Source organism: Boleophthalmus pectinirostris, unplaced genomic scaffold, assembly GCF_026225935.1.
Source record: "Boleophthalmus pectinirostris isolate CB_2022bp ecotype Guang Dong unplaced genomic scaffold, ASM2622593v1 HiC_scaffold_22, whole genome shotgun sequence".
Taxonomy (NCBI): Eukaryota; Metazoa; Chordata; class Actinopteri; order Gobiiformes; family Gobiidae; genus Boleophthalmus; species Boleophthalmus pectinirostris.
This window is the reverse complement of record NW_026571190.1, coordinates 1208-24474: the sequence shown is the minus strand read 5'-3', so window position 1 is coordinate 24474 and position 23267 is coordinate 1208. Positions and strand designations below refer to the sequence as shown.

At 39.9% G+C, this 23267-nt stretch overlaps 1 protein-coding gene across 1 annotated transcript in view; it reads left to right on the top strand.

The window, feature by feature from the left end:
* The window catches only part of baiap2l2b (BAR/IMD domain containing adaptor protein 2 like 2b), a 34346-nt gene extending 15620 nt beyond the window's left edge, over positions 1-18726 (top strand). Inside the window, exons 8-14 of the mRNA XM_020933670.2 lie at positions 6264-6368; positions 8004-8106; positions 8804-9011; positions 14169-14228; positions 17079-17364; positions 18526-18566; positions 18644-18726. Of these exons, the coding sequence (XP_020789329.1) occupies positions 6264-6368; positions 8004-8106; positions 8804-9011; positions 14169-14228; positions 17079-17364; positions 18526-18566; positions 18644-18719 (879 nt within the window). The 3' untranslated portion in view covers positions 18720-18726. The remainder of the gene's footprint in view (positions 1-6263; positions 6369-8003; positions 8107-8803; positions 9012-14168; positions 14229-17078; positions 17365-18525; positions 18567-18643) is intronic.
* Positions 18727-23267: the final 4541 nt, after the last annotated feature.

Below are 23267 nucleotides of genomic sequence, written 5' to 3'. Positions count from 1 at the left end.
ATTAAAGAGGAATGGCTATAATCAGGCATTTTCATCATCATATAAAACTGACCAAAGAAGAGGGGTGGCTGTTTTGATTTCAAACTAAATCTGCTTTGAAATGGAGAAGATAATCAGTGATAAAGAGGTAATACATTATGATATATTATGGTGATGGGGAGGTTGGAAGGTGAACTTGTTACACTTCTCAATGTTTATGCACCTCCAGGGTCTGAACGGAGCTTTTTTAGACATATTTTTGACTTGATAACAACAGAAAGAAAAGGGATATTAATAGGAGGAGCAGACTTCAACCAGAGGCTTAAACCACAATTGGACTCATCAAGGAAAAGTTTACAGAAAAACACTATTTGGAAAAAAAATAGGAAATTAATGTCACAGCTCGGAATTCTAGACATCTGGAGGGAATTTAACCCTGTCAAAAGAGACTATACATATTTCTCTGCACCACATTCTTTATTTTCTTGAATCAATTATTTTTTTACTTACACCAGGGACCTATAGAGAATTGACAGCTGTGACATTGGAGTGATGGACTTATCTGACCACTGTCCCTTATATCTAAAAATGAACATGGGTAAAGATAAGAAGTGTACAGTATGGAGATTGAATTCAACCCTGCTTAACGGCCAGATGAAGGATGAAATTGAAAAGGAAATTAGTGAATATGTGGCACAAAATGACAATGGGGAGGTGTCCCCATCAATATTGTGGGACGCCTGTAAAGCAGTGATGAGAGGGCATTTGATAGCTAAACTGGCACACAAGAAAAAAATGAATCAAATCAAATTAAAAACAAATAGATTTGGGGAAATTGGAAAAGGAACAGATCCCGTATTTTGCACAGATTCAAGATGCCCTGTACCAGATGCAGCAAAACAGCCCCAGAACAAAACAAAGCCTCCTCCGTGCCTCACAGTAGGGACAGTGTTCTTTTCTTGGTGTGCTTAATTTTTCCATCTGTGACCATAGAGCTAATGTGTCTTGCCAAAGAGCTCAGTTTTTCTCAAATAACTTTAAAAATAATGCATTTAGGGCTAATAGTGGAGCTGTTAAGGACCAAAAAGGTGCCCAATTGGTCACTTTTATGGTACAAGCATAAAACTTTGTCAGATTATTAACATCCCTAGGACCAACATTTCTGGATATGGAACCAAGCCCAAGTCGATCCTGGAGCCGAGTACTGCGCATGTCACAAAATGGCTGTCATGGAAACGAGGCTGGTACTGCTTAAACTGTCTTTTTTGGAAAATAATGTTAAATTATCATATAGGTTATAAAGAAGAATATGTATCAAGATACTAGCTACTTTCAATGCTGTTTTTAAAGTGAAAATAAACATTAAATAACAACAACAACAACAAAAAAGCTACTAAACTAAAGGCTGAAGTATAGTTCTGCGTTGACTCAATGCACACTGCCGCCGTTGCCTTGTCGCCGTCGTTTTTGATTTATGGATCTGCATTGAGGTCTGTGCACCACGAAGTAATTCACTGCCAAAACGCTAGGGGGCGATGATATCTGACCATTCATATATACAGTCTGTGTGTATGACCCGCAGACGTATAATCTCTGAAAAGTTTAACATAAACCATCTCTAACGTGACAAAAGCACAGAACAGACTCACCATTAGTACAATGTGACTCTGTCACAGAAAGAACACTCATATTCCACTGAGTCGTGTCCTTTTTAAGTTCGAGAGAAGCTGACCATGTACCAGGAGCGAGCTGTTTTATGAGCACTTAGTTTATGTAAGTTGCCATGTGGTTTTAAGTTTCGTTTCTTTAAAACACGCAGCTTTGCGCATATGCAAAGCTGCATTAAACACATTATTTCTCAATATAAACTGAAAGAAAGAAAAGTCGACAGGAAATGTATATAGAGCGGTGGTACGTAGGACCAATCACAGCTCTTCCCCTGCTGTCTGTGTCATTTTGACGCGTAGTTAGAAAATTTCGGAGGTGCATGTCGGTCGACTCTCTGCGTCGTGACAAAGCTAGCATTCTCAAAGGTAGACACTTGTGCAGTACTGCACTTAGGTAGCTTTAAATCGGCAATGGGTTCATTATGTGGAGTAACGTTACCCTTATCTACACGGGATTCACCCAAAGCAAACGGGACTGGGGAAACCTGTAACCCACGACCTCTACCGAACCCAAAAGGCGTGTTGGATCTACTGAAACTCATGGCGGTGACTGTAAGAGTCTATGGTGAGGCATAGAGCAGAAGATATCCAGCGCAGTGCAGAGATGACAGCAGCTCCAGGGTGACTCGGCGAGGAGAAGACAAACCCAGTTCGAAGCAGTCAACGGGTCACGGCACCAATGTGACCGGTGTGTTTTGCCCTCTCTTTTTATCTCAATGACCCACGGAGGCTGCTGGAGTTTGGTGTGACAGCAGTTTATTCTGCACAAAATATAGAGAACAGTTGCTGTGAATTGATTTGTAGTGGACATTCATCATGTGTTTCATCTCGTCTCGAGTTCTCCATAGCAAAGAGTAGTACACGCAACAACATTCAGGTTATTACAACATTAAGTCTTTTACAATATTGTAATAACAAAAATAGAACAGCAGCATTACTCAATACTCTGTAAATAGTTCTTGTGACCGTATAGTGGATTTTCTTACTATAAAATAAAATACAATTTTTTTCAACGGGCAATTTATATTTGTACCTTCAGTGCAATTTGCCTGTCTGTCACGTTTTTCTAATTAATTTTTTTCTTTTTCTGTAACGTGCAACGCACTTAGAATAATATAACCAGATGTACATTAGCATAAAACATTTGTACCTTACGTACCTGCACAAAATATAGAGAACAGTTGCTGTGAATTGATTTGTAGTGGACATTCATCATGTGTTTCATCTGTAGAAAACAGTCATTTATTAGCCGCTAGCAAAACTAAGAAAAACATGGTCAATTCAAATATACTGTAAACTGACTTCAGCAGATCATGGCCAAACAAACATAAAATACCTCCAGTACAACACACAACTGTCAGCTTAGCAATAAAATAGCTACACATGAGTGAATTAATAATTTTTGTCCACACAATTTCACAGCCACGTTACCTCGTCTCGAGTTCTCCATAGCAATGAGGAGGACTCAGAATTCGCGGGAGTTTAGCAAGTACAGGTACGGCGGGCACCAGGAGATGGCGCTAGTTCACAATTTAGCAGGATTTAACAACGTTCACATTAACTATGTTACATGTGGACTGCGTGACAGGCGTACGTAAACCACGTAACGGCAGCGCGCAGACAAGTCAGTTACGCTAGAAACGTAGGGAGATTGATTGACAGCCTGTCAGCTAACAGATAATGAGGCAGTGTCGTTATCTATTGGCAAATGTTTATCTGTCCCCACCACGTCCAGAGTTGATTAATTTTTATTCTCTTTTTTTTTGGTCATCATAATTACAAGGCTACTGCACCTCTATAATGCTCATTATCATTAATCATTGACAATTTGAAACAAAAAAAATCCTCCATACAACCTTTAAGGGATAGAAATTCCTTATATTCTTTTACTTTCGTTTTGTTATATTTTTCATTGTTAAACATGCCAATGTTCAATCTCCAGTTTGTTTTCTTTATACTACAATCTAAATGTAAGGTTAAATAGATACCTGCATGGTCCGAAAGGTCACTCTGTCCAATCCCACAGTAATTCACGCTATGGAGCTCACTATTAAACATTAAACAATAATCAGTTCTTGAATACATGTTATGGCGAGCTGAATAAAATGTGAAGTCTTTCTCCTGTCTATGTATGTCTTGCCAAACATCTGTTAAACCTAAAAGGTGAATTGTTTTATTATTTGTTGTGTCTAACTAAATTAAGTCCCCTGCACATATCAAAATACCATACTTATCAAAGGCTGTTAAATCAAAAACCTTTTTGGAAATAAACTTATAATATTGGAAAATTTTTCTAATATTTTTACTGTATCGTCTCTGTTAGATGTAATCTTGTGCCCACGAACAAACAAAAAAGTGAGAAATGAAAAATGACAGCTCATAACAAAAAAATCCAAAAAAACAAACAAAAACAAAAAACAATGAGATTCATTAAAAAAGAGAAAAAAAAAAACAGTACTTCCAACAGAGAGGAAAACCTAACTCCTCTAAATAAAATAATAAGGGGAAACAGGCAACAAGTGGGGCCCCTCGTCAACTTATTCTATGTAGAATAGACTGGGTGTATTTCCCTAGCAAATGGGTGGTTCTTTATAAACACACTGAAACAGTCATTATTTATAACAATGTCACTCAATGTCACTGGACAACTAAAACTAATATATAATATCCAAGAATACCACGTAATGGGATACCTTGTATATGTTCTAATTAGTCACGTTATTTACGGAGGAGGCTCCCCATCGATATAAACTCAAATAGTCTTAGTCAAATAGTCTTAGTGGATACGCATCTTCATCAGTGGTGTCTGAAAGCGGTTCTGATTTTCTTTCAGCACCTTTTTTATTGGGGCGATTGAAGAACTTTCTCTTTTATAGTAAACCTCAGGAAACGGGTAACAATGGAGCGCGGTGGTGCACCGGGTGGTGGTTGTGGACCCAAAGCTCAGTGGGCCCACTTGATTCCAAGCTCGGCCCCCTGTTGGACACCCAGGCTTTCCCCCAGTTCAGTCATCATAAAACTCTCAATGAACCGTTGCACCGATGTACCCTCAGTGTTCTCTGGGATGCCCTAAATTTGGACATTATTGTGCCGGGAGCGCCCCTCCAAGTCAGACAACTTTGCCTGTAAATCCCTCTGGTTGTTCAGGAGTTCAAGCAATGTGTCCTTCACGGCCAAGCCCCACTTTTCTGCTCCAGCCACGTTTTTTCAACTTCCTCTAAGCACCGAGTAGCATCCTCAATCTGGCTAGTAGCAGTCTGTAACTTCTGGTCCATGTTAATGCTCATGTCATTTAGTTGGCTCTTAATATCCCTCTTGATTACTTCCTGAAAGTCCGCTACATCCTGTACCATCTGTAACTTATGATTGTTTGAACAATCATAAGTTACAGATGGTACAGGATGTAGCGGACAATTATGAGTGAAGTTATGGCTAAGGGCTTGAGCCCTTAGCCATAACTTCACTCATAATTGTGCGAATGGTAGCGCTGTCTGTGGCCATAGGGCTAACATTAGCTTCGCTCTCGGCATCGCTCAAGCTGGCTGGCTAGCAGTATTAGAACTCGGATAAGATTTCTTCTCTGTAGGTCCCTTTGTCCTGGACTTTCCCCTCATTTGTCTATCCCCACTCGTGTTTACTTCAATTACTGATATATGGTAAAAATTCCTCGAATTTTCAGTATATACGCCAGGCTGTAGTCAGAGCAACATTTTACATGTCCATAGCAAAGACTGCGCCACCGGAAGTCCCATGCCACTTTTTTCTGATCCTTTGAGCACTGTGTGTATCGTAATGTTTTTTGCCAAAATGGAATTTGGAATGAAATTTTTTAGAAACTGAATTTTAAGACATGTGTCAAAAATGTTGGTAACTTCTGATGTACCACTCCTTGAGATAATTTGTACCAAATTTGAGCCCTTTCAAATGAACTCCCTAGGAGGGGTTCATAAAAGTATGACGTTGACAAAAGTGCTGAGTCATGCACAGCTAAATTTAATCTAATATTGCTGACCCCTGGTGGAGCAAACGCTGTTGGTGTAATAATATTTTTTCCTTGTCTAGTCATGCTCTACTTCTGTGTCAAATTTCATGATTGTACCTGCAATTTTTTTGACATTCATTCTTATAGCCTAGTGCAATTTTCTCCTGTTTGGGGTTGCTGACATGCCATTTTATTTATATTCTCAAAACGGAAATATTCAAAATTTTGCCAAGTTTTGTGAGTTATTGTGACTGATATGAGAACAATGATCCTACTCGTGACGACGAGTGTCCCAGGTCACTACAGGCAACTCATTTTTAACATCACTTTGCAATACTAATAGGCCTTTCACCACATTCTGGAACTCGGGCCTAACTACTAGAACTAGACTTTGGCAATATATCAAAGTCTGTTTTTTATTTTTAGAACCTGCTGTTTTGCACACGTCTGCATTTCATCAGTATTCATTTTAGCTGCCTTTCATCTGCATTAAATATTATTGCTATATATTATTGTTGTATATTATTATTAACAATTTCTTGGTAGAATACAATCCAAAGTTGAATGGCTATCCATGTGTTTATGTGCTGCCACAAGACTTGATTAGAACCACTGCTCATTGGACCTTTTCCCAGACAGGTTCCTCTCTCCACCAGAAAGCAGATGGATGGAAGCAGAAGGTGAATGACTCCAAGAATTCTCGGCCTAGAACTCCCAATGTTGTGGAGCAGGAGGCACAGGTAAGACAAGGCAGTAAGCAGTGTCTCAATTTAGGATACAAAAATCATCTTCAAGAATAAGTTATATGTGTCATTTTATTATTCATATTTTAATCATAGCCTGTTTTAAAATGAAATGTATTGAGAGTGCCCAAAATTTAAAAGAACGATATATTTGTCCCGTTATTGTTCAAGTTATTTGCCCTGACACATAAAAAAATATTAGTTAAGGTTAGACCAACTGTCTTCTCAACAATGCATCAGGTTCCATCTTAACTGTTACACCCCCTTATTAGTTAGTCTCCCAAAGAGCAGTTGTTTAGTCTTATCTTCTCATATCATTTTCAAAATATATGTGTGTAGGGCACAACTTTCTGTAGGCACCACTGTCGTGACCTCTCATCCCGCTTAGTTTGAAACCTTTAAATGATCCAGACTTTGTTTCTCAAAAGTGAAACAGGAAAACAGGACTACAGTCCCTGACAAAAGTCTTGTCGCTTATCCATTTTGTAGAAACAAAAGCTTATAACTTGACTTTCAATTAATCAATTGGTTTTAGAAATGTCTCGTATGAAAGCTAAAACCCTCCCAAATTATGCTCAATAAACTAAAATAAATTTGCTTCACTGAAAAAAGATTGATCATTTAATGAACACAGAAAGGTCAGATTTTGGCAAGACAAAAGTTTTGTCGCCTACAGAAAATTGAACAAATAATTTACTTCAAATACAAAAATATGTTGCTCCAGTAGGTCTTCTGCAATATTTGTGGCAGCTGTGATGTAATTCAACTGAGGATTCATGTGAGAAATCCACCTTCTGCCACTTTTCCAGTGTCCATCCTTTTAGCAGGCTGTGGGCCTTGGCAAATGCCACACATTTTTTTAATTACCTTTTGTTTAGTGCTGGTTTCTGTGCACTGATTCGACCATGGAGGCCATTTCGAGACAGAATTCTACAAACTGTTGTGGCTGACACAGGGACTTGAGGTGACCAGGCCTGGTGGAGTCTGCTGTAGTAGAAAAGGGGCTGGCCTTGGATTTTCGAATCAACAAACGGTCCTCCCGAGCAGTTGTCTTGCGGGGTCTGCCGGACCTGAGCTTGTCAAAAACATCTCCAGTCATTTCTGATCTTTTTCTTATTCTTTGTACTTGACGCTGAGACACATTGAAGGTGTCACCACCTCAGCAGTGGATCTGGTCTTCAGCCTCTTGATAATTAACACTTTGGTCTCAGGGTGGATCTTAGGCATGTTGTCAGAGGTCAAGTTGCAGTTGATGTGAAGGTCTGGTTCTGCTGGGGTTCTTTTTATACACACCCACTAACTGATTGATCAGTAACTGATCACAGGTGAGGCTGTAATCTAGGATTGGGTGCATCATATGACAAGGTGACAAGACTTTTGTCTTGCCAAAATATGACCTTTCTGTGTTCATTAAATTATCAATCTTTTTTCAGTGAAGCAAATTTTTTTTAGTATATTGAGCATAATTTGGGAGGGTTTTAGCTTTCATATGAGACATTTCTAAAACCAATCGATTAATTTAAAGTCAAGTTATAAGCTTTTGTTTCTACAAAATGGATAAGCGACAAGACTTTTGTCAGGGACTGTAGGATTAGACTTATTAACCGTAAATAGTTTTGACTGTGTTTCTAGCTCCAGTTGTCAGTGAGTTCGCTTTTGCAGACTGTGGCCAAAGATGAGGATATGTCGTGGGCCAAGCGAGAGCAACAGGCACTGGGCAGAGTGCCCTCTAGAGGTAGGACATGTGCAACTGCATCATCCACTTACAGATGCATATCATTACTTGCTGTATGTCAGGGGATCTAAATCAGTAAGTATAGACTGTATATAGAAATAACCATAAACTGTATATAGAAATGGGCATAGCTAACCTGCTAGCCACCACATTCCAGTTAGAAAGTGAGCATGGGTACAATTCCAGCCCCTTTGGCACCACTCTCTCTGTAAATGTTGCAGTGGTCTTTTTTGGTCTTGAAATGTACATGATCCTGGTATTTTTATTTTGTAATTTTTTCCATTAATAAATCCCTATTCCTAATAGTATGGAGCTTGGCTCCAAATTTGCCCCTATGACTGCTAGCATTGTGAGCATCATTTGACTGGAGTCGAACGTGTGATGTCACACTCCCTTGGTCCACTTCTTTATACAGTTTATGATAGTAACATTAAAACAAATTGGACATTTGGACTGTTAATGACACATACTTGAAAAACTATTAAATTTTTTGTCACTGCTTCATTTTAAAATATTTATTGTTTGAATGAAACCGCTTGTTCATAATGACATTATGATAAATAATTGCTGTACCTTCAAACCACCAAACAAGGTATTTCTTCAATTCTTTGTCATTTTGTTGAAAATGATTCCCATGCTCTAACACACTTACGCAGATTCTTATTGTGCTCTGCCCCTCTGTGCTCTGCCCCTCTAGCGCCTTCTCCAGTTCCGACCCGTGCACGCTCCAGCTCAGTGGGCGAGTGTCTGGGCCTGGGCACTGGCAGACCCATGAGAGCTGTGGTGTCGCATCCCTCCTCCTCTAACCCCAAACTGCTGCCCTTTAATAAGGGAGAGCTCATCACTGTGTTGGTGGAGGAGCCACGCAACGGGTGGCTCTATGGGCGCATAGACAGCAGCTTGTGGTAAGAGCCTGCCTAATCAGGAGTACAAAGCATACGACTGGCTATCAAAAGGGCGCCAGGATGCTCAGGCAAATTATATCTGTTATTAGTGGGTAAACAATCAAGTTGGGGTATGCTAAAGTTTCAGTATGTGGCTGGAGGTGGCACATGACCTGCAAGAATCCAGGAAAATAGAAAGTTACCATACTTTAGAACATTCTCCCTGGAGATAGATTAGACCTTTATGCCATACTATGAAAAATGATAGCCAAAGGATCAACAAAGGATTACAATTTCCATGGTAACCTGCTCCCCTCCAGGTCAAAGTCATACTGTTTTGTCTATTTTTTACTAAAAACAAAAAAAGCCACATACCGTAGCTTTAAGTTGTGAAGGCAAAAAAAAAAAAAAAAAAAATAGAAGAAGTGCTAAAGTCCACTTTACCAAAAATAACCCAGGTTTAGCTGGGTTATTTTTGCATTACACTGTCTTTACACTGTGGGCATGAAGTGCGTTATGTGATGGTGCAAGGCAAGCACCAGAATACAGTTAAGGGTCAGTCCATATGAAATCAGCCGCCCTCCCCTATGAGCCATCTCAGATTTTACTGATTTTATTTTTTTTTTATTCTAAAATTACCAAATGAAAGAATCTCAAATTTTAGCTCAATCCCTTGAGTTGTTCCTGAGTTATGGCCCGTTGAAATTTTGGGGCCATGCTCACTTTTTTGGAAGCTTTAATTTATAAACATGTTTGAGAGACCAGAACTTCACCAAAAATAGAACTAGGAAGCTGAAAATGTGTATTATTGTAGATTCTTGATCATAGATCCTGAATCTGTTGTCAAATACTGGGTATCTTTATTAAGGGGGGGAAAGTACCTAATAAGCTCCACCAAAAATAACCTGTGAGAGCTCATTTTCAAAAATTTCATTTGAAATGAAGGAAGTTAATAGTAGATGTGGGAGCATAAACCCAGTTTTGTAGTTTTTTCATTACTGAGATAATTATTCTTATTTTGTTTGATTCAATATTTACTTAAAATGCATAATTTTTGGTATTTTGGTAAGTCTTTATGGTTAACATGATAATTTGTTGATTATTTGTTACTAAACAATTTGATCTATTTATATTTTTCTTTCAGTTAATTATTGCTAATGTTAATCATAAGTTTACTTAAGTAATGTTTAATTTTTATATAATTTTTTGGTCTATGGCTTCTTATTTAAGACGTGTGCAGGTGCACCAGGAGAGGGTGGAATGGAGCCAGACAGTTTTTTGACTTCCTGTCACCTAAAAAGTTCCCCTTTTTTGTTTGTATATGTATGTCCTAATAATGTGAATCCTCAGTAAAGAGTTTTTAAACTGCACTTGGATCGCTCTTCGTGGATTCTTTTATTATTGAGGCATTTTAAAAGGTCGAACAAGGTGCGCAAAGCGTGAACTATGGCTTCAGAAATGTTTGGACCTTACAGTAGATGTTTTTGTTACTTTAAACTAATCAGAATATGTCAAAGTTTCTCTGGTAAAAAATTTATTAACATCTAACCCTGCCCACATGGGGAACTGAGGGTCCAAAGAAGGGGCCAAAAAAGATCACATTTGGTCTGTGACCAGATTTGGGACTCTACACCATCCACATGAAAGCTCAGAAAAGTGTGAGATTTGTGTCAGAAATGGTCATTCTCTCAAATATTCAGGTCCAACAGTTAGTTTGTAAATATCTGCTTGGAGTAAATAGCTCTTGGACCTCAAAGACTGAAAAAAAAAAATTGAGTGACAATCAATTGTGAGATTTTGGGGGCCCACAGCACCCCCCTTAATAAAGAATCTATGACCAAGAATCTACAATAATACACATTTTCAGCTTCCTAGGTCTAGTTTTTATGAAGTTATGGTCTCTCTTATAAAGTAAGGCTTCTGAAAAAGTGAGCATGGCCCCAAAATTTCAATAGGCCATAACTCAGGAATGACTCAAGGAATTGAGCTAAAATTTGACATTCTTTCATTTGGTGATTTTAGAAATGTTTAGAATTTTTTTCAGCCAAATCCAAGATGGCCCATATGGGAGATGCCTTGAAAATGGCTGATTTCAGATGGACTGACCCTTAACAAACCTAGCCTACATGAGGAATATTTCTGGAAATACCCATGCTTTTGTTATGTAAAATGGCAAAATTTTCGCCAATAGGCTCTTTTCACGCGTACGTCACAAACTAGGATGATGTTTGGAAAGATATAATAACAATAATAATACGAAAAACCCAAAACTGGATCTATAGATAAACAAAGCTATAACTCCATCCTTGGGGAAGCTAAGCCTAAATACAGTTCAGGGAAGTTCAAAAACATTGTCAAAAATGCTTAAGAAATATTTAATAGCTTATCTTCATGACGACAAATTGCCAATAAAGTACTGTTTTCACCATCCCTTGTAAGTGCCCACTTCTCCATTTTGTGATGATGTTTGTGGTAACATCAGCTCCCATTGGGCACTATATATACAGTCGTGGACAAAATTGTTGGTACCCCTCTGGCAATGAAAGAAAAATCAACAATGGTTACTGAAATACCTTGAAATTGAGAAAAGCAATAATAAATTAAAGCCGCAAGCGGCATCGAACGGCCTTCGCCCAGTGCACGCTGCGCCCGCAAACACAGCACTCGCAAACACCGTGCCAGCAAACGCCGCGCCCGCAAACGCCACGCCCGCAAACACCACGCCTGCAAATGGTGTACCCCGCCAACATTGTGTTCTACATGTCGTGTCTGCAAACACCACGCACGCAAACTTTGCACCCACAAACGGAAAAATGACATAGTGTGCCTTTAAATGTTCTTTGTGCCCCCTGCTGGTCAACCATAAAAAATACCCATGTCAGTAAAATATGTTTTGGCTTGTAGTCATTATTAACAGAATTGAATTCCCAAATTTGGTACAAATCCGATAATGTTGATGTTTCATGTCTATGGTAGGCGGCGCTATAGTGTTCACTTTTCATATACTTTATAATGGATTATATTCAGGCTGAGGTCATGCATTAGTGATTCAAATTTCAGCACAATCGGACTAAGTATGTGCGTGCAATACTATTTTCAATATATTTGGGGGGAGTCTTTGTGCCCCTGCTGGTCAACAGTGAAAAATTCCCCATGTCCATAATATATATTTTTTGCTCATAATGATGCATAGAATTTAATTCCCAAATTTGGTGCAGATCCGATAATGTTGACGTTTCATGTCTATGGTAGGGGGCGCTAAAGTGTTCACTTTTCATATGTTTTATAGTGAATTATATTCAGACTGAGATCATGCATTAGTGATTAAAATTTCAGCACGATCAGACTAAATCTGTGTGAAGAGGCGCAAATAACGTCATCTTGAAATTAGGCGAAATTTTGATTGAAATTTGCGGCCTTGCCGCATGTAAACCAATCAAATCAAAATTAATTGGCTAACTTTAGATGTTCCAATTCTCTAGATGATGTACGGTGATTTTCAGCCCTATGGGTGAAGCGCCTTCAGAGGAGTGCGTTCAAACACAACATTAGCGAAAATGCAGACTCAAATTTCAATCAGAGATGGCCGCCTTCTGGTTTGTCAGGGGGAGTGGCCGTAATAATATTTTTTGTTCGTCTTCACATGACGAATGTGTGTACTGAATTTCGTGGCTCTACGACAAAGTTGACTGGGTCTTCTCCCATAGGCGCATAATTTTTGAGTTTTACAGCTGGCGCTGTGTCGCCATTTTTTTATGCCCGTGCACGAAGCCTATATTTTATCGAATTTTTCGCCACTTCTGAATATTGTGACAAGTTTGGTGAATTTTTTTACGTGTTTAGGGGGTCATATTAAAGCTCAAAGAGCAGAAGAATAATTAAAGCCACAAGCGGCATCAAACGGCCCTCACCCAGCCCACGCCGCGCCTGCAAACACCGCACATCGCAAATGGTGCACCCCGCAAACGCCATGCCTGCAAACACTGTGCCAGCAAACGTCACACTTGCAAATGGAAAAATTACATAGTGTGTCTTTAAATGGACTTTGTGCCCCCTGCTAGCCAACCATGAAAAATGCCCATGTCAGTAATTAGGCCCGAGCCCCGACAGGGCGTAGGGCCTATTGCTTCTGCTACTCGGAGCGAATGGGGAGTGATGAGCGCATGGCCGAATGCAACTGAACGAAATGCAACTTTGTCCTCGGTCGCACCCGGCACGAACAGCAGTATCCCAAGGCCTGGCTCATATTTACAACTGCTAAAATGAATGGAAGTCAGTCTCATGGGAGACGTCCCGACATCAACTTTGTCGTAGAGCCACGAAATTCGGTACACACATTTGTCATGTGAAGACAAACAAAAAATATTATTATGGCCACGCCCCTTGACAAAACAAAAGGCGGCCATCTTGGATTGAAGTTTCAGTCCGCATTTTTGTTGACGTTGCGTTTGAACACACTCCTCTGAAGGCGCTTCACCCACAGGGCTGAAAATCACCGTACATCATCTAGAGAAGTGGAACATCTAAAGTTAGCCAATTTATGTTGATAACTGTCAAGGTTTACTCATCCCAAAAATATAAAAAAATATATTACACACACGTACTTAGTCCAATTATGCTGCAATTTGAATCACTAATGCGTGGTCTCAGTCTGAATATAATACACTATAAAACATATGAAAAGTGAACACTGTAGCGCCCCCTAGCATAGACATGAAATGTCAACATTATCGGATTTGTACCAAATTCGGGATTTCAATTCTATTAATGATTAGACGCAAAAACATATATTACTGACATCATTATTTTTCATGGTTGGCCAGCAGGGGGTGCAAAGAACATTTAAAGGCACGCTATGTAATTTTTCCGTTTGCGGCCGCAGTGTTTGCTGGCACGGTGTTGAAGGCATGGTGTTGGCGGGGCACACCATTTCTGGGTACGGTGTTTGCGGGAGTGGCCTTTGCGAGTGCTGCGTTTGCGGGCGCGGCGTGCACTGGGCGAGGGCCGTTTGACGCCGCTTGCAGCTTTAATTTATTTATTATTGCTTTTCTCAGTTTCAAGTTATTTCAGTGACCACTGCTGATTTTTCTTTCATTGCCAGTGGGGTACCTCTGTATACATCTATCTATCTATCTATCTATCTATAAAAAGCTCTAACTGGAATGTGTCCTTCTCCAGTCAGGGCTGGTTTCCTGCAGCATACGTGGCCCCTGAGGACCTTCCCAACGCTCTCAGCAGGTACTTTGTCACATACATTTAGTCCTTAACCATCAACCTCAACCAATTCAGATTTATTTTGTAGGCCCCAAAATCACAACAGTCAGTCACTTTGTAGGGTCAGTTAGGTCACTGGATAATAACAGACAAGCAGATCAATCAAAATAATAAAACCAAAATGATAACCGTCCCGTCCCAGAGCACTCCCTGTCCTTAGACCCTCTTCCTACAGGAACAATTAAAAAGAAAAAAGAAAAAAGGAAGCAAGGCTGAACCAGTCCAGGACTAAACAAAGAAACTTTGGAAATAGTGTAGAGTCCAAAATAATATTCTACATCCTGTCAGTCTTTACTTTTCACCAATCAAGCTGCTATTCTCAGAGTTACTAGCACAAACAGCTGATTAGGAACTAATTGACTATGTCTGCTTCAGTAGCGAAAGCTGTAACAAAGCTCTCTCTACATTTCAGCAGCATCATAAAACATGAAGACAGGAGTCTGGACAAAAGTTTTAGACTGGATTGTGGACTGGAGCGCCTGGTGTGGGGCTGCAGCTCACATATAGGGGGCACTAAGTGCTCTGGAGTAGGGGCAGAGGTTCTAGGGCTCCAGTAGGAATCACTGACAGGATTTGGACAGAAATTACTTGCAACAAGTGTAAAATACAGGTTAGCTCCAACACGTTTTCTTATGAATGCATAGATCAACCAATCAATGTTTTACAGTGGTTAAAGTACTTGTATTATGTTATTGTTATTTTATTATTCTCTATATAGATATAGATATATTCTTAATTCAAAGCCGGAAAACTCAAACATTTTGCGCCTATGGGAGTTGTCCTAGTCAACTTTGTCGTAGAGCCACCAAATTCGGTACACACATTTGTTATGTGAAGACAAACAAAAAATATTATTATGGCCACGCCCCTTGACAAAACAAAAGGCGGCCATCTTGGATTGAAGTTTCAGTCCGCATTTTTGCTGACGTTGCGTTTGAACACACTCCTCTGAAGGCACTTCACCCACAGGGCTGAAAATCACCGTACATCATCTAGAGAAGTGGGGAATCTAAAGTTGGCTGATTTGTTTTGATAACTGTCACAGTTTACGTGCGACAAAGCCGCAAATTTCAATCAAAATTTTGACTAATTTCAAGATGACATTATTTGCTCCTGTTCGCACATACTTAGTCCGATCGTGCTGAAATTTGAATCACTAATGCGTGATCTCAGTCTGAATATAATACACTATAAATCATATGAAAAGTGAACACTATAGCACCCCCTACCATAGACATGAAATGTCAACATTGTCGGATCTGCACCAAATTTGGGAATTAAATTCTATGCATGATTACGAGCAAAAAAAAATATTATAAACATGGGGAATTTTTCACTTATTGGGCAGCAGGGGCACAAAGACTCCCTCAAAAATATTTTATTATTACACGCACATGCTTAGTCTGATCGTGCTGAAATTTGAATCACTAATGCGTGATTTCAGCCTGAATATAATACACTATAAAGCATATGAAAAATGAACACTATAGTGCCCCCGAGCATAGACATGAAACGTCAACACTATCGGATTTGTACCAAATTTGGGAATTCAATTCTATTAATGACTAGAAGCAAAAACATATTACTGACATGGGCATTTTTCGAGGTTGGCCAGCAGGGGGCACAAAAGCACATTTAAAGGCGCACTATGTCATTTCGCTGTTTGCAGGCACAGAGTTTGCGGGCATGGCGTTTAGGGTATGGTGTTGGTGGGGTGCGGCATTCACGGGTGTGTCGTTTGCGGGCGCGAGGGCCGTTTGATGCCGCTTGCAGCTTTAATTCTTTCTTTCTTATTTTGAAATTTGACAGAGAAGTCAATCATGACAAGACAAGGAAAAAATATTATTACGCCAACACCGTGCACTCCACCAGGGGGCAGCAATATTGGCTTTAAATGTGGTGTGCTTTTACAAACTCCTCCGAGGACGCTCACCTGAACAAGCTTAAATTTGGTCCACATTATCTCAAGGGGGGAATATAAAAAGTTAAAAATAATTTTCACACACGTCTTACCGTCTCTGAACAGTGAAGCGACAAAAATGCACACAATTTTGGAGATTTTTGGAGATTTACAAATTGCTCCCATTTGCTCAAACAAACTCAGATTTCAATGAAATTTGAAACAATTGTTAAACTCTCTGCCCTAATGCTACTTAATGTTTAAAAAATTAATTTGGTACATTAGCGCTCCCTATAGACTGAAACAAGTTTTAATATGGGAGAAAAAAATTTTGTTTTTTTTTTTCAGAAATTTTGCACAAACTTCAGTTTTGGCATCCTGATCCAAAAAGTCAATGACACCTACAGTATGCCATATTTTTTACGGTCTTGCCATAGCGATGACATAAACTCTCCATGTTATTCCAATGGTAAAATCACCCAATCGCACAAACTTTGGCCGATTTCACTCAAATCGCGGTGTTTGCGGGGCGCGGCATAGGCCCACACGAGGGCCGATCATCGCCGCTTGCGGCTATATTCATTTTTTGAGGATTATGGATCTCAACATTTCTTTTAAATTTTTCCCATAGACATTTTGAAAACATTTCATATTAAATGCATCAAATCTTGCTCATGGCTAATCAGCTATGTGGAAACTAAGACCCATATTTTTATTTAAAATCTGTTTCTGAAATGTTATAAACCACTAAGTTATTAAGCATTTTGTGGAATCTTACATTTTTTTTACTTAAAACTACCATGTTTTGGATATTAGTTATCACATTGCTAGTTAGCCTCAAAGGTTAATATTTGAAATTTTTGAAAAGTCTGTGGGAAAAAATGAATCCACTGTCTAACTTCCACTTCTTCTAGCAGCACCTCTGTCAGAAGCCACAGTATGAACAATCTGCTGGATCCTTCTGATGCTTTGATGGAGGACAACAGGAGCAGAGGCCCAGACGAGCTCCTCGCGGCACCCTCTCCCGAGACCCGACTGCCTCCTACTCTGGAACAGAAGAGTGAGACATCAGTCGATCCCAAATCCATTCCCAACAAGACCTCCAGTGAAGCTGTGGCAGCTTCTTCATCTACTGTCCAGAGTCTCAGGCCTGAGTCCCCTCAGCTCAGTAAAAAGAGCGAGGCCAGCTCTGAGCCACAGGTGCACAAAGTTGGATTTCTCAGACAGTGCCTTTGTTGCCTAGTGTTGTCCAAAGCAGGCTATCAATAATCAGATTCTAATCGAAATTCAGACTCCTTTGAGCAGTAACAAAGTCCCATTCAGTGGAGAGAAATGAACCTTTCCTGCATAGCTTTAACATCTTGAGCTGTATCAGAACAAGTATAATAACACAGAACACCGTGAAACCTACCTGTACGGCTAAGGGATAACACAGATATAAGGCCATATGGTAATAAAAGAAAGCAATATTATTTAATGTTGAAAATCACATTCTATTATCTAAGTGCTTTTTATTATCATCAGAATCTGTATTAAAAATTGACTTTGAAATTTTGACATTTTTGTAAAGTGACAACTCTATTCATGATATGGAAATCATTTTACTTTGCATTGTCCATAGTCAGTGGTGATAAGGTACAATTTATTGTCCTTGTAAGCAAATTTGTTCTCTAAATTTGACCCATTCTTAAATGCCACTGGGACAGTCTGTCAGTAGCAGTACAGCGCTCTAGGACTCATTTCCAGATCATGCGAGACTTGGTCAGACTTATTGTGCATATTTCGGGTTGGTCCCTACTGGGCCAGTAAAGGCAAACCTAACCTTATCTTATTTGAAACTAAGGATTAAAACCCCTAAACCCTAACTATGACAACCAGATTTCAACTAGAGCTGCTAAACCGGGAAGCACCTGAAGGAGTAAAGAACAGAGTGCAAGAGGACAAGGGGTGGGGTCTGGACATACTATATGGAACAGTGTGATTGAAGGTTTGACTGTTGGCTAATACTAGCTAGCTTTTGACTGAAATGTCATTTGAGAAGGATTTGGTTATCAGTACAAAATCAGCTGTTTTAGTGCGAACTAAATCAGTTTGTTCTGCTCAGATTGTGTTAAAATAAAGCTCGGTTAAAATCTAACTTGAGCAACAGAGCTTTAGAAAGACAATGCCTAGATTAGGATAACATACCCAGAGAAATGTTGATGATATCAACTGCAGAGTTTCAATAACACTAACATCACCCACATTTCTTAGCACTGAAAATATTTGATATTTGTTTATAGTATTATTAATTAATTTTACATTTATTTATAATTTATACATTTATTTGTCTACTTTATGTCTACATTCTTTTTTTTTCAGACATTGTCCCCTCATGGACCTGAAAATCCTCTGTTCCCCAGGTACTTTTACATTTTGAGACTTGATTAGGCCTGCATTAAGAATGGTATGACTCATCTTGCCGTGTTGTTTATTTCAGAGGTACCAATCCATTTGCAACTGTGAAGCTGAAACCAACCACCACCAACGACAGGTCTGCTCCTCGGATCCACTGACTCCCGCAAACATAATTGCAGCTCTACTTTTTGGGTGTTAAATTATCTATTCAGTATATATAGAAAAATAGTATTTCTTCTTGATACAAATAATGTCAAATTTTAAAAATGTATTAAAACATACTATTCTGTACACTATTTTGCAATGTTTTATTGAACTTTTTTTATATGTAGGCCTAATACACACTGATACTGTGGCAGTATAGCCCGCAGGCACTTCTGACACTCCACAGTCTTTGGTTTCTTATGTCAGCTACTTTTAGGCTCAAACCCACCCAGGCAATAGTGGGTAAACTGAGAGGTAGAAGCTGCAGTAGCAGTAGTTACCAGATTGGTCTCACTTACCTGTTGCATCATAACAGCTATTGTTAGAGTTTGTGTTAGCACAGGTACAATACAGTCCTCTTTAGACCAAGTCTTGTTATGTGTTGGTGACAGTAAAGGTATCCTGTTTAGTCTAAAGTCTAGTGTATGATGGAGCAGCTGAGTTGATCTGATGGTTTTAACGGCTGACAGTGGTGGGTAAAGGGATGTGATAGGAGCTGAAGTTCTAAACGCATAAAGGAGGTACCAGTGTAGTCATGGGAGCCTACCCTGTTAGTATGTATGAGTTCCTGGGCAATCAGCAAGCCCCAGTGGCCTTCAGGGCACCTCTTCCAGCCAAATTTGAGAGGTGGTAACGATGAGGATAGACAGAATTGATAGTTGCTTGCCCATGGTATAAATGTGTTTTGTTTTACATGACACTCAACAAGCCCCAACTTGGTCTCTTATGTCAATTGTCCGTAAATATTAGTGCGTCACTCATGTCACTCGCCCTCTGACCTATCACACTTACAGTCTCCTTTGTTGTCCCTCGTTGCTATGCGCATTGCGAATGTTGCCAGCTCCAGGATGTGTGGTGAGTGGATGGTGGTGTGTAGGCTATGCGTGTTGTTTGGGCGTGAGAGAGGCGTAATGCCCTGTTCCAGGTGCCATGGAGAATCCACCTGCAGTCTTGCCTTTTGGGTGTGCCCTTGTCATGAAATGTTCTCGATGTGCAATAAACTTCAGGAAAGACAGATTTTTGAACTATGACTATAACACTGTAACATTACGTGTTGATAAACGGGTGAAATGAAGCAGAACAATGGAACTGTTACAAACTATTTCAAGCTAAATTGTTTAAAGAATAAATCCTTTTATGTGAATATCCTTGCCTCTGTGTATATTCAGCAACAAATTGTGTGCCTCAGTTAAGGCCCTGACCCTATTTCAGGTGGCATTTTTTGGCAATTTGAATCACATTTTAACAAAATGGCTGACTGCAAGATGTTTACTGCACTCCAAGTTAACTTCCCCAAAAAAGGCTGCTTCTACTTTTTACCACAACTTGTCCAGTAAATGTAAGAAAAAACATAGGAAAGAGCAACTCAGCTCCAACTCAAGGACCAGACAAAGGACATTAAAGGGACTGTTTGGACTTTTGGACAAAGGACCTCATTTCATACTTAGCCAGAGTGTTGGAGATGTGTGGAGACACTTTTTTAAATATTCCATCCAGTCCTTGTATTTGCAGAGGTCACTGGTGCTAGGCTAGTGCATGTCAATAGCCATAGTTAGCCTGCCACTAAAAACAATCCCAAAGCACCTGAAGCAAATCTATTATTACGCTAGACAGTCGATGTAAATGTCTGTGTTGATAGAATAATTTTTGAAATAAAACTAACCTTGCATCGCATGAAATTTTGCGAGGTGAGGGACTATTTTCTCGTATATCAGTCCACTGCTCCCAAGCCTTCTATCAGGAAGTACAACTCGCTGCTGCTCAATCATAAATCCTTCAAATGCAAGGTTGGTTTTACTTCCAAAATTATTGTATCAACACATTCAGTCTGGCATAATAATTGTTTTGCTTTGGGTGCTTTGTGGAGTGGGTAAGACTGTTTTTAGTGGCAGGCTAACTATGGCCATTAACATGCACTAACCTAGCACCAGCAACCTCTGCAAATACAAGGACTGTATGGAATATTTTAAAAAGTGTCTCCACACATCTCCAACACTCTGGCCAACTACAAAATGGTCATTGGTCAAAATTCTGAACTGTCCCTTTTAGGAAATCTGAGACTTAATCACACAAATACAAAATGACTTACAGAGTCTCTAACTGCTTAGGCAACTATAAAGCAATGTTGCTGAGGTTAAGCAGGTACTGGAGGTATGCGAAACAACATTATCAATCATGGTGTTCTGGAGGAGAGCAATGAAACTTACCACACAATGGAGTAGCTATTTATTCTTTTCATGAAGGATCATCTGAAGATATAAAGAGGCACCCTATCTGCTTCAACCGAGTCCGTTACATTGGACATAAACAGGAGGGCCAGTGGCAGTGCTGTCCTATCCCACCGTAGCAACATTATCTGATTTGAAATATAAATCCAGGGTTTTGGAGAGAAGCAAAGAGCTCAAAGGAATGACATTTTTCATCGGCGACCAATTTTGTGACAGAGTGCCCATAGTTGCCTCGTCATTTCTCAACCGGTGCATCTTCCTCTGGCCCAGGAGCCCGCCTTAGCCAGCAGAGTGCACAGAACACTGATCATGCATCTGGCACACACCTTGCCTTGGGCTGGTCATCTGGGTTGACATAAGACTTATTCGCACATAGCCTCTCGATTTCATTTGTCCTCCATATATGTGGACATTCAAAACTTCTGTAAAACCTGTTCCACACAAATTTATGCCCCTGTAACATGCTCAGTTAGCACCACTGCTGCACAGGATCTTGCACCAAAGTCTGGAGAGGGGGAGAGTCCCGACACCTTGGAAAACTTCCTTCTTGTCCGTCTTGTGCCGATCCCGAAAGTTTGTCGCCCAGCAAAATTGAATGACTATAGACCGATAGCACTTACCTCACACATTATGAAGGCTATGGAGCGGCTTGTTCCTCATAAAACCAAAAGTAGAACATGGTATGGATTCCCTTCAGTTTGGTTACCGTGGGGGAATGGGAGCAGATGATGCAATCATCTACATGCTCCATGATCCACAGCATGATCTATGAATATCTGAAAACACCTAGGAGTTATGTGAGGGTGATGTTTCTCGACTTTCGAGTCCATTCAGCCCTCCATGCTGAAGGAGAAGCTCGAAGTCCTGGGGCTAGATCTATCACTCACCAGGTGGACTACCTGACTGGATGACCACAGTTTGTCAAGCTGGGTGACTGTGCATCTGCTACTGTACTGAGCAGCACAGGAGCACCGCAGGGTACAGTGCTGGTGCCATTTCTTTACACACTGTGCACTGCTGACTTCAAATGCAACTTTGAGTACTGTCACATCCAAAAGTATTTGGATGATACAGCTATAGTGGCGTGTATAAGAAATGGACAAGAGGGAGATTACACCAATCTCATCAACAGCTTGAGCCAGTGGTGTGAGGACAACTATCTCATCATGAATGTAACCGAAGGAGATGGTCTTCGACTTCAGAAGGACTAAGTTGACTCGTCAGCTGGTCTTCATTCAGTTAGAGAACATTGAGGCTGTGAGGACCTACAAATATCTTAGGGGTACTTCCGGATGACAAATTGGACGGGACTCCAAACACAGATGCCATTTATAAAAGCCTCTTATTCCTTTGGAGGCTGAGGGCATTTGATGTTTGCGAGGAGCAGCAGGAGGTTGCAGAAGCTGGTGAAGAAGGCCAGCTCTGTGATTGGGACTGCACTGGAGTCACTCAGTACAGTGGTGGAGGAACACATCAGAAACAGACTGGAGGCCATAATGGACATCTGCTCCCACCCCCTCCACAGTGTCTTGGCTGCACAGAGGAGCAGCAGTGGCAGATGGCTCCTTTCACTCCGGTGTAAGACTGAAAGGTTCAAGAAATCCTTTGTCCACAGAACTAGCATTTTATACACACAGACTTTGCATGTCTTGCACAAACTTTTAATTACTATTTATTGGCTTTTATTAATGCATGAATTTTTAAGCAGTTTTTAGTATGTGATGGAATATGTGAATATGAGCTATATGTACACTGGAATTTCCCATTCTGGGGATCAATAACGTACGCATGCATGCATGCATATATGTACGTACATACGTACGATTCTATCTATTTATCTGATCTTTCAGGGTTATATGATTTTAAGAGGGATACAACCATAGTAGTCGGGGAGCCAAAGTCTCAAAAGCTCTAGAAAATGGGTTGAACCTGACATCGCCTGCCATACTTTTTATTTGTGTTTTTGTTGTTAACTGTGACCCTGAGGACCAATAATTGGAGGGTCTGCTCTTCCCGAAATATCGCGAAAAAAAATTTGTGGCCATTTTAGTGACCTTCATTTTGTGATAGAAAATTTTGAAAAATGAAAAATTTCCTCAAATCCTCAGTGGATTGGGTAAGCTGTCTACAAATACATTCCAGATGCAAAGAACACATGTGGTGACAACATTCAGTGAAAAAAATATTCATAAAACACATTTCTACATGATTTTGGCTCAATTTAATGCCAAAAAATAAGGCATTTTTTCACTTTTTTCCAATATTTTCATGTTT